This window comes from Prionailurus viverrinus, chromosome X (assembly GCF_022837055.1).
Source record: "Prionailurus viverrinus isolate Anna chromosome X, UM_Priviv_1.0, whole genome shotgun sequence".
In the NCBI taxonomy this organism is placed as follows: Eukaryota; Metazoa; Chordata; class Mammalia; order Carnivora; family Felidae; genus Prionailurus; species Prionailurus viverrinus.
The window spans coordinates 14,514,010-14,526,491 of NC_062579.1; the positions used below are offsets into that span (position 1 = coordinate 14,514,010).

At 33.1% G+C, this 12,482-nt stretch overlaps 1 protein-coding gene across 4 annotated transcripts in view; it reads left to right on the forward strand.

Moving 5' to 3' along the window:
* The window catches only part of CNKSR2 (connector enhancer of kinase suppressor of Ras 2), a 293,610-nt gene that overhangs the window by 162,398 nt on the left and 118,730 nt on the right, over nt 1-12,482 (forward strand). For 2 of the 4 annotated variants that reach the window (XM_047845020.1, XM_047845018.1), the window contains exon 9: nt 7,049-7,195. The exons of the other annotated variants lie outside the window; for them this stretch is intronic. In XM_047845020.1, coding sequence (XP_047700976.1) covers nt 7,049-7,195 — 147 coding nt within the window. The remainder of the gene's footprint in view (nt 1-7,048; nt 7,196-12,482) is intronic. 4 annotated transcript variants of the gene reach the window in all.

The following is a 12,482-nucleotide window of genomic DNA, read 5'->3' on the forward strand; positions in this document are numbered from 1 at the left end:
GCATCCGACTTCGGCTCAGGTCATGATCTCGCACTTTGTGAGTTCGAGCCCCGCGTTGGACTCTGTGCTGACCGCTCAGAGCCTGGAGCCTGCTTCAGATTTTGTGTCTCCCTCTCTCTCTGCCCCTCCCCTGCTCATGCTCTCCCTCTCTCTCTCCCAAAAATAAACATTAAAAACATTTTTTAAGTTACCTCAGTAACTTTTAGTAATGCAAAGAAATAGAACATTATAATAAATATCTCAGCCAGAAAAGATTTGGTAAAAATAGAGTGTCATCAGTCACAGCATGGTGGATTGTGTATTGAATTAAGTCTATTCAGTGCTTTTAAAAAGAGCAGGACATTTGGGTATAGCATGGCTGATGTCATCAGACATTCATATAAGCACACCTCAAATCTCTTCGAAATATCCCTTGTGAAGAGGTATAATTTATACATTACAACTTGTGAGTAAGAGTGTGTGTATACACAAGAGCATGTGTAAATGTTAATGAATCTATTACTTTGTCTTGTGAAGGATAATAACTTTAAAAATAGTTTAAGAAATGTCCTATCTCCCTGTCTAGGTATAGAGATGCTTTCTTGTAACTTCAAATACAGCTGTGACAAAGGTAAAGAAGTTCTGGGTTGATAGGCCTAAATTATTCCTTTATGCTTATTTTAACTTTGGCTTCTTGGTATAGAGATTATTTTCATGTGTTGGTCAAATAATTCACCAGGTGTTTGGGAATCAGATAGGCTAGGTCATGTACTAAAGGGATCAGAGACTACTTCTTCCCTCTATGTACCAAGAGGAAAGGAAGCCACTCATCTCTTCAGCACCAACCCCAAAACCTCTTATGCACCTAATCTGGGCAACCCATTGTCCAAGGACCTGCCACTTATGGTGCCCTTCACCCAAGGAACCCCTGGTGTCTGCTAAAGCCTGATCAAAGCAATTACAAGCCCCATCTACAAGAAAGCAGAACCTCTGGCTTTTAACACTTGGGATACCTTAAAGACTCTCTTGGGAAATTTTAATCCTGTTTGTGTTGCATGTAAAATACATTTCAGTGTGCAAGTTGGAGATTACATCTAAACTAGTAAGTGGTAGGACTTGCCATTGATTAGAGACACTGGCTTGTGCTACCTTGGACAGTCAGGAAGATAATATTAGTAGTTCAACATGTGAAAAATATACTATCTATAACTTATAATAATACATAATTTGTATAACATGCATATGGTGGTTTTTAAAAGATTCATTCCAGACCATGAAGTTAATATGAATGAAATATTCTAATGTTGAGAAAGAGAAACTTGGACTACTTACAACCACTATAAACATTTTACTGATTAAAAAAAAACCTTCTTAAAAGTGTTTCTATAATGTGTATGATAAAGCAGAGTCTTTCTATGACAAATACATACTTTATTCACTGTTACATTTCTTGTCATAATCACATCACTATGACTTTAGGTCTGGAGTATCCAAGATGCAAATGCTATTTTTTTTTCAAATGTTCATTTATAAAAAAGTTTATTTGGTAATTTGGTGTAAAGAAAGTCTCTTATAACTTAAGTATCATCAAGTATATTAATTTACAGAAAAATTCAATACATCTTGGTTTTACACACAAAACTAAACTCCCATTGGCGTTTCAAGGCACCTTATTGTCTCTGAAACACATTCTCCTGTTACTATATCATGTCACTAGTCGAGTTTTTAACATATATTAAGTGTCTGCCGTTTGTAAAGCACCTTATTGATTGCATGTATATCCAGACAAATAAGACTCTAGTTTTATTTAGAAATGTTTAGAATCCAGGTGATTTTAACACATGATGAAGTCTGAGAACCACATGAAAGGGAAATAATAGACAACTATGGCCATATTGACAAAGGAACTATTTGAGGAGTTGATTCTTTGGTTGGGCCTTCAGAGAAGGGAAGAATACTTTTTCACTGTAGCAGTATTTTGGAGCTGCAAAAGTATAGAGACAGAAAGACCAGTTAGGACCCTATTTTAAGTCTAGCAAGCAAAGCAAACCAGAACTAAGTCAGTAAGAAAAGACATTAGTTGCTATGATCTATTCGTTAGGACACATGGATTAAAAAAGGGGGAAGTGGTCATAGGTAACGCCATACTCCAAATTTGAGAGGATGAGGAGGAACTTGTTATTGATGTTGAATGAGGGCAGGGAGATACTGAGTTTGATTTTCAAAATGTTGCATTCTTGAACTACCAGCGGGATATTTAGGGAGTGGGGCATGCTTGCTTTCATAATACTTTGTGCTTTCGAATCAAACTGACTTGAATATGAATTCGGGCTTTGCCACTTAACCATATTTGTAATAGTAGCTGACAAAACTTAATCTCTTTTTGCTTCAGATTTTTCACATGTGAAATAAGTTTAATAGTTCACCTCATAGAGCTGTTAAGAATTAAAATATAAATAAAAGCAATGTAATATAGATATGAAGAATATAGCATAGTGAATTATTGTTGCTTGGTTAGTAAGTAGCTATTAGTATGGATGAACTGAACTCTTGAAAGTATGTCATTGGGGCGCCTGGGTGGCGCAGTCGGTTAAGCGTCCGACTTCAGCCAGGTCACGATCTCGCGGTCCGTGAGTTCGAGCCCCGCGTCAGGCTCTGGGCTGATGGCTCGGAGCCTGGAGCCTGTTTCCGATTCTGTGTCTCCCTCTCTCTCTGCCCCTCCCCCGTTCATGCTCTGTCTCTCTCTATCCCAAAAATAAATAAATGTTGAAAAAAAAATTTTTAAAAAAAGAAAGTATGTCACTAGAGTTCTTCGAGGAAGCAGAGATGATTAGATTTGAGAGTCATATACACAAAGTTGTTAAAGGAATCTCTGGGAAGAGAAGAGATCATTGTAAGAAGACAGCATGCAGTATTAGGGGTTTAACAGCCTAGGGTAAATACCTACATTTATTGGTTGTGAGGAGGAAGAAAAGGTGGAGAATGAGCAATCTGAGAATATGCCAGTACCTAATCTGTTGTTTCATTTATTTCCATTTTCCTACCCATTCTGTGCATTAGAGTTGGAATGTATCGTGGCTTTGGAAATCTGTTGTAATCATTTAGCCTCTGCAAGAATATTGAAACATTTCTCGTGGTGTTGAGCTCACTATTTCACGAGTTAGCTGATTCTGTTTTGGATGTCTTTAATTATTAGAATGTTTTTCTTCATATGTATCTTTAACCCATTATCTCTTAAAATTTTGTACCTTATTTAATTCCTTTCCATATTAGTGGATTAGTCTCTTGTGTTAGCCACCACTAGGATCCCTTCTTCCTTCTTTCAAAGCTCCATCTCCTGGTACAAAAAGGCTTTCATTGCAGCCAATGTAAAGAATACAATCGTTCTTTAAAATTACTTTTATATCTTTACATGGTTTCTTGGGTCTGTCACACAATATGTTAAAACTATAGCCAGAAACAAATGAGAAAATGAAAAACTAATCTTGAAAAATGAATAGTTTACTTATTTTCACATGTGTGTACCATTACCTTTAGATCCCAACATGGAGGCTCCAAACTTCTTGAAGTTGTAACTCACATACTTGCCTCTTTTTATCATACCGCCTATAATCTGTCAACCATAAGTATCTCAATAACAGTTAAAGAGAAATAAGTTAATTTCAAGAAATCACTACACTTAATTATATGGCTAAAGATATGTTAGGATATCATAGAACCAAAGATGGGAATCATTTTCCCCAGAACTGTAGTACCATGTCATATTTGCCCTTCAATAGAACATGGTACAATGCAATAAATGGGTACAATTGTTAAGAATTGTATGTAGTAGACAAGATAGAAACTAATGAAGAAATGAACCAAATTAGAGAGTTCCAGATAGGACTAAGGAAAAGGACTATTTGAATGAGAGATGAAAGATATAGTTGCAACTAGCAAGCACTGGATGGGACTGATACAGCTATAGCCTACCCGTGTTCATAGAAAAAAATGTCACACATAGGCTGTGAATTACTTAGCCAGCTTCATTCCCATTCAGTAAATAAAGTATGAACCTGACTTAACACTTAAGTTTATCTACTGAAATCATTTATTGAATCAAAAATCAACAGATAATATAATTCTTGACTTAGTAAGCACTGCTAATAATCTTTTTTGCTAATCATCTGAAAGGATAATTAACAGCAGACATGATTACCCCATTGCCACCTTTCATTTTTTTAAATAGTGTTGTCTTTCTAGTTCTATACTTCTTGTGGAAATTGTCCCTCCATAACAAACAGTCCTCATTAAGTAATTAATAAAATTCATTATTTTATAACTGGAATATTATATTCATGGGCTAAGCCCATTTATTTTGTTGATTTTGTTGTTTATAATGATTTGTGTTTATCACTAAAAGTTCAGAAAATAAAAGTATAAAGAAGAAAATGTATATTTCAGTCCTTACTTCCGTTTAGCATAACCACTGTTAGCGCTGTTGTATATCTATATTTTCTACATTTATATACAATTTTTTTACAAAATAGAGTTGAGTTACATTTGCTATCTTGGAACTTTTTTCCACACAAAAATTTTTATTTCCCTTACTAATGGACATTTACATAATGTACAAATTTTGGTTGGTTTTAACAGTACTGTGACACACATGTTACACATTTATCTCTGCTTTTATTCAAATCATTTCCTTGTGGTAGTGGAAGTAGAATTGGGAGGCCAGAGATACATACTTTAATGAGTCTTCATGGATATTTGTTTACTTTCGTTTAAAGTACTACTAATGTTATGTCAGTGAGAATGGGAAGGCTGATTAAAACATAGAAAATTTGTGTTGTATGTAAGTGATTAATCACTGAATTCTACACCTGAAACTAATATTGCTCTGTATATTAACTAACTGGAATTTAAATAAAAAGTTGGAAAAACACTGAAAAAATACTAAAATTATGTACTTTTCTGCCATTAAATAACATTCAGCTATAAAATTAAACTCTAACAAAGTTATTACTTTCTCATCAATAAACAATTCCAATTTCTCATGAAAAAGCAATTCCATTTTGGAGAATTTCATATTCAAAAAGAGCATAGAGAAAGTTTAAAAGAACAGGATGAATCAAATTACAGTGAATATTATACAGGAAAATGCCATCTAGCCTTAGAAATTTTCAACTAGTCACCATGATCATATCAGAATAAAATGGAAAGAAATTGGTGGATAGAAATGTGTAATTTGTTGTTGAGAATACATATGCTGAAAGGAAAATATGGCCATCATATTCAATGCTTTAGTATAGTTAGTAATTCTTTGAAAAAAATAAATGATAAAATGTGGTTATTATTAATAATTTGCTCATAAATTCTTTGTATAAACAGTATGTTTTCTCCATCCAAACTTTGAACTCAAAAATCTGTTCACATATTTTTTGACAAGCAAAATGAACACTTGGATTTGAATTCACTTTGCTTTGACTCTTGGCTTATCAAAATGGCTTATAGAGACACTAGTTGGCTATCAGAGAAATCAGATTCAATGTAATATACCTTTGGGCACATAATAATCCTCACTTATATGTAATGGGAGATATTTGACCAGTTTCATTACTTTAGTGATCTGCATTAATGTGATTTTTTTAACTGGCAGCCTCTTATTCGTGTTAGGCAAGTATCATAATGATCACTTTGATTCATATCTGAGACCCCTGAGTTTTTAAGCATTGTAACATCTCACCTCTTTTCTGTCCTTTTTCTCTTCACCATCACTCCATTCAGCTGCAAAAGAGGTTATAATTTAAATGAATGCCCACTCATTAGATAAGCCAGAGTCACCCATTATCCTACAGTAGCTGCCATCCAGAGTACCTCTTCATCATAGTCTCAGGATCTGTGGTTCTTTTGGTAGAAGTACTTATTCTTTTCAGCTTGATCATTATCTTCCCAGCAAAAAACATGATGAATAACAGGCAAAGGCACCCATTCCCTTACACTTGGGTGCCTAGGAAAAACTACAGTACTGTTCAGATGATTTGCTAAATCCCACTTGTAATCCAGGATAAATTTTGATCCAATGTATTTATATAACATCCTGGAAATTTCTAATCCATTAAAGTTGGGATAAAAGGTTCTCTCTTTTAAGTGTGAAGTGTGTGTTTTTTTTAATCTTGGAATCATAGCTATTTTTAATATGTTTCTTTAAAGCATAGTTAGAGGATTTCAGTTACCTGATAACTGCGTAACTAGTCCATCTTGAAGCAAACTAAAATTATTCTATGTTTAAAAGCTTAAAGGGATGACGAGTGAAGTAATTTAACATGGATAACAGTTGAGCCAGGTTTCAGGACATTTATCAAATACTTCAATTTAATTATACATTATGTTTTGAGGTGATATTCAAGTAGAATGGCTTCATTAAATTCAGCACATTTTAAGTTTATAGGGTTGTTTGGAACACATGTCCAATAGCCGCAGCATGGGAGTAGTGTTACGTTGTCATTTTTTTTTTATCCTTATAGCATGGGAAAGGATTGATTTTACTGATGCTGTCTTCCATGCATCAGAATGTTGCCTTGGTTTGTCAGTACCAGCTAATGGTAGTATAAAGTCACTCTAATTTAGAGACACTTGTACCACATATCTCTAAAAGATGGTGATGAGAAAGCATGTGGTATAGGTTGTAAGCTCAGGACATTGCCAAGTCCTTGTGGATTTTTAAATTGTACTTGTCAGCAGAGCTTGGATCTAGACCTTGAACAGCATTGATAATGACATAATTTCTTTAAACTCTAAATTACTCCATTGGTAGAATACCGTTTTAGTCTCTCCTTTGACATGGTAAATGTCCATTATGTTATCTCATAATAAATAACATGGACTCTAATGCAATAACATGGTTGGTTAACCAATACAGAGATAAAATTTCTTTTGAGTATATATCTCCTTAAAATTGCTAGGATGGTACACCAATTATGTGATTTTCTTTTTTTTTTTTTTACTAATCTTATTAAAGGGGGAGAACATTAAATCTTTGAATACTGTACCTCAATTTTATTGTAATGATTTTGCTGGTTACCAGGTGGGGTGGCAGTTGAAAAATTTGGTGAATGCACTACGAGAGGACCCGAGTGGTGTTATCTTAACTTTGAAAAAGCGACCTCAGAGCATGCTTACCTCAGCACCAGCTTTACTGAAAAATATGAGATGGAAGCCCCTTGCTCTGCAGGTAATGAAGCTTAATCATAAGTCATACACCATCATTTTAGCCATAGATTATCTCCGTAATGCTTCTTTATTGTGCCTCATCTCAGCAGCATATGGATTAATCTTGTATGCTTTTGAAAATTTGTTTGTGAAATTATCTCTTCACAGCTTATCCTAATAGGCTTAATGTGATGAAATCTGTAAGTTACTCTAACTAAAACCCAAATGATAAAGAACTCTGCCTTAATTTGTAAACATTTAAAGCATAATTACAAAAGAACACAAGTTATTTCAAACCAAAATGTGAATAGAGATGAAAAGAGACGTTTCATTTGTAGATGTAATCTTCTATTTCAAAGTTATACTCGTACACTTTGAAGAAACTAGATGACAGTTTGTCGAATTCTTTTAAATCAAGTCATAAGATAGTAATAGTTATTTCTAAACAGTAGGTAAAGAAAGTTTTATTTAGTAATTAAAATGTACCTACTACATTCCTTCTGACTGATCTTTTTTTTTTTCTTTTCCACCCTGTAGGGTAGCAAAATAGGGAAGTTATTGCTTTAGAATTTCTACATTTTTCTTCAGCATGAAACCACTCTAAAATATTACTCTGAATGTTGGTAAATGACATTCATTAAGAAGCAGAGTATCTAGGAAGTTATAAAAATATGATTCTGATTAATGAAAGACAAGGAAGTAATACGTTTCCTTCTGTTTCAGTCAATATAATCTTTAAACACATCATAAAAGAAATTGTCTTTCACAAAACATGCATTTTTAAAATAGGAAACTATTAGCTTTCTTAGAAGTCTAATTTTTTAACAACTTAATTGCCTGTTGAACTAGAACATTGCCAATTGTTCAGATTAAAAAGAAAAGCAATATATGTAAGTGCCATTGCTATCACTGCTTTGTAAATTATTTCTAAGTCCTGTATTAGTACCTTATACCATTCTTAGATTTTTTTCCCCTAAAATCCTAAATTCTCCATTACACATGAATGGCCTTATAGATTATAATGATTTCTTATTGTTTAAAACTTTACTACTTATTGGCCTCAGTGTTGCATTATATTTAAATAACATAAAATGTTATTAACATTAAATGTTAAAATGTTCTAACATTAAGGTGTTTAAATTGTTGATGTTAATATTTAATTTTTCAAATAAATACATGTACACTGTATTAATATGTCCAAATATATTTGACTTGCAGTATATGTCTATTATCAAATATTTTTAATGTCATTAAAGTTCAGAGTTTAATGTTTTTTGACTCATTAAATCATAGATAAGCAGAACAGACTTTACCATCATATCATTTTATTTTCTTGCTGTATTATAAGTTGCTTTGTTGTTCCACCTGTAGTTTTCCTATTGACATGTCTTCTTCAAAGATCCTGAGAAGTGGGAACACTGAAGAAGAGTCCCACAATTTCAGCCATTAGGTTTTTTCTCTGTATATGTGTAAAGTTAACAACTTCTCTCTAATCCCTTCTATTTCACCTTGAACACCAAAAAAGACACTGTTTTCTTGTTGATCCATGGACACTGAGGGACTATCTCTAGGAAACAAATTGATAATTTGGTCCCTTTTTAGATTCTTTTCCACAAACACAAACTGGAGAATTAAGGTAATGACAGTATCCAGTTAGTCACTTTTATATAAAATGCTGAAATAATTGAAAGACCAACATTTCTTTTTTGCTACACATTTGATGTGTATATTCAGTGCTGGAGAACAAAGACTTTAATTTTTTAAATTATCCCACATCATTTTAAAATTATAATTATAATAGGTTATTAGCACACTGTTTCTAGGTCCATTCCTAATTGCCAAGAAATATGCCTCACCAGATCACTAATTATATTTATTCCTCATTGTCTGTTCAGTTACTATCAGTATAAATTTACTGTTTCAGATTGCTGAAGTCAGAAAAAAAGAAAATCAGCATTTCCATAAGTGCTTATATGTATCAACATTTTTGTAAATTTGTTATTTCAGCTGAACTTAGTTCAACTGAAATGTATTGTCAAAGCTCAACTCCTTAACGATAAACAATGCTGTTGGGAAGGTGGGGGATTTATTTTCTGTTTCTTTACAAATTGCTTCAGTGGTTGACCTTTTACAGAGCAAAAGGAAGAGTATTAGTTTTAAATACTTCGTAGTAGTGGTAACACAACATCTTGGTGTTAAAGAGCAATGGATAAGTCCTCTAACATACTATACCACCACCACCACCACCAAATACCCCTGAAATTTTGAAGACCTGAAATTGTACCAATACAGAGTTGTTTCTTGATCGTACAGCTTTGGCCTACTCTAAAATACTAAGACACTGGAAGCATAATGGGACCTACCTGGTCAGAATTTTTAAACTGTAGATTAACCAAAGATGGACAAAACCAGATGGTACCAGAATCTGTAGATTAAAAGTAGACTGCCTCCAGAGGAGGAAATGTCAAAGAAATCATGAGATAAGAAGGTCTTACAGGCAGTTTGTGATTCCTTTGTGACTTTGCCTGAGGCCACATATTTTTTCCTAGTGGCTGAGAAAGGACCTGAGGTGAAATAAAATGCTTAATGTAGGAATAACCCTCTATGCAGACATAAGTACCAGTCTTACTGTATTCTTGCTTCTGGTATGTGTACAAATACGTTGGTACTAAAATCCCCATTAACTCACTTAAGTATAAATCTTCAGTGTTCACACCTGAAGAATTGGACCTTAGGTTATTTCTTTTTTCATTGGGCATACTAACATTCTACTAAGAATTATTTAGATATTACAAAAAGAAATAATTTATGTAATTTGTTTAATTCGATATGTCTATTTCAACTTTTTCTTCTCTACCAGGCTTACCTACTAGCATTTTCAAATAAAATATGGCAAAGCTTATGTAGTGTGGAAACAGACACTAATACATGTACCTTAAAAAAGAACAACTTTATTCTAATGTAAGGAATAATTATTTTTTAAACTAAGGAAATAATTTGTACCTACACAAAATTTAACCTTATCGACCCTAAGGTAGAAGATTGTTATGGAATACCACATTGTAATGAAAGAAGTTTTATTCCTAAAAAATATTTTGAAAGGATAGTAACTTCTATTAATAATCAACTGCAATGATGAATTTAGATTTGGATTTTCTTTTGAAAATTATTTATGAAATAATAGCAAAATAAACAAATAAAAATAAACAAAAGCATACAACTAAACTTCATGCTCACAGAGCAATTTCATGAGTACATTTCATGAAATTTGGCAGCTCTTCTAAAATTCCTGATTTGTCAAATATTTTACAATGGAATTGAAAGACTTAAAGGGGCGCCTGGGTGGCGCAGTCGGCTAAGCGTCCGACTTCAGCCAGGTCACGATCTCGCGGTCCGTGAGTTCGAGCCCCGCGTCAGGCTCTGGGCTGATGGCTCAGAGCCTAGAGCCTGTTTCCGATTCTGTGTCTCCCTCTCTCTCTGCCCCTCCCCTGTTCATGCTCTGTCTCTCTCTCTCCCAAAAATAAATAAAACGTTGAAAAAAAAATTTTTTTTTAAAAAAAGAAAGACTTAAAGATACCTTAGTCAAATACTGTGAACAGATTTAATCTGGAGTTGAATTCTGTTGTCATCTGCACCCATTTATAAATAGTAGAGATGTTTTACCTGAGATAAAATCTTTTATTCTATGAGAGCAAATGAGGGATTCCCTGCTTTCCAATAACTTGTTTTTAAAAACATGTTCTTAGTAGCACTTCTCATGTCCTGCATTTTGGTGAGCTTGGTGATTGCTTATGGTCAAGTTCTTAACAATTTAATGAAAAAAAAAATCCCAGGGAACTCTGGATAAATCTCAAGGTATATTTTTGGTGTTTGTGGTTTTACGTTAGTGTGCATAGGTCACAAGCATGTGTAGGTGGTGTCATTTTCTTCTTACAAGAGATGCATGGGAGAATTAACTGGATACTACCAAGAATGTTGATTGAAATCATCACTGAGAATCAGCATTTTTGAAACCATTAAAGAACCCAGCTTTTTTGGTAGGAATGCATCTCAAATGATCACTATAATTAGTGTTGGAATTCAACATACTGATAAAGGTTTCATTAAACACATTTTTATAAGAAATAATATCAAGCTGTGTCATTAGAATTATGTTCCTAAACTGCATTCTGATCCATAAATCTCATACATCCATGTGGTAGTTTTCTTGTGTGGTTTTGTGCTTTTCGTTTAAAATTTTATTGCTTAGCATTACCTTGATGCCATTTTTACAGGATATTTAACTTTGAGCAGAAAAAGAAATGGAAAGCAAATAGTCATAACAGTCGATTTTGTCTATCAACTGGTGTAACACCTGAAGAACACTTAATTGATTGTGTTACATTTCAAATACCTACAGATATGAATAGTTAAACTCATTCTGTAAAAACCAAAACATGAGAAATAATAAAATTTATTTTAATATCAAAGTTATGGGTCAGGGTGACTGAAAAATCCATTACTAACAAAATTTATGTTTCTGAGAGTTTTGTTTTAAAAGCATTTTTTGAAGAGGAAGATAACCAATATTAGGTATGACACTAAAGAAAAAAATAAATCTTAACTGAAAATGTAATTGTGCTGACTGAGAGGCAGAAACAATTATATGTTTTACATGCTCAAATTAGTAAATAGCTGCAAGCAATTGTCACATCAAATTTTTGGTCAGCAGTGTTTAAGCAAATTAATTAAAGTATCTAAATGGCATTTGTGTTTTTCAGCCAAATGCTTTCAAGTGTTACACTGACTACAAATGATCACCTAAAATGCAAAAATTATTTTTTATTTTCTTTATTCTTTACTTTTTTATTCTTTAATTAATATTCTAAAAATTATGTTTACTGTAATTTGAAAAAATTGGAAGTCCAGTTTTAATGTTGCAGTATTAACTATGCCAATAAGTCTGGACAGCACAAGAGTAAATACAGTCGTAGTAGTCTCAGTACAATGTGCAAAATATGATGACTCAGTGGATAAAGCCATTTTGTAGTGTGACTGTGAGGTCTATATTTCTTGTATATCTTGTATTTTTAAACCTATACAGATATGGTTTCCTGATCACATTAATGGTCAGGAAAAAATGTTTGTTTTTTTGGTGGTCTTATAGGAAAGGAAAGATTACGTGTTTATAAAAGAAGACTCAAATCTTTTGTATTTATGAATTTAGATCCTAGAAAAAACTGTGAAAACACAGAGTAGGAGAATTTAAATACATGCATTTCCTTTGCTTAGACTTCCTTCAGATAAGTTACTACTTAAAAAAATTTTCC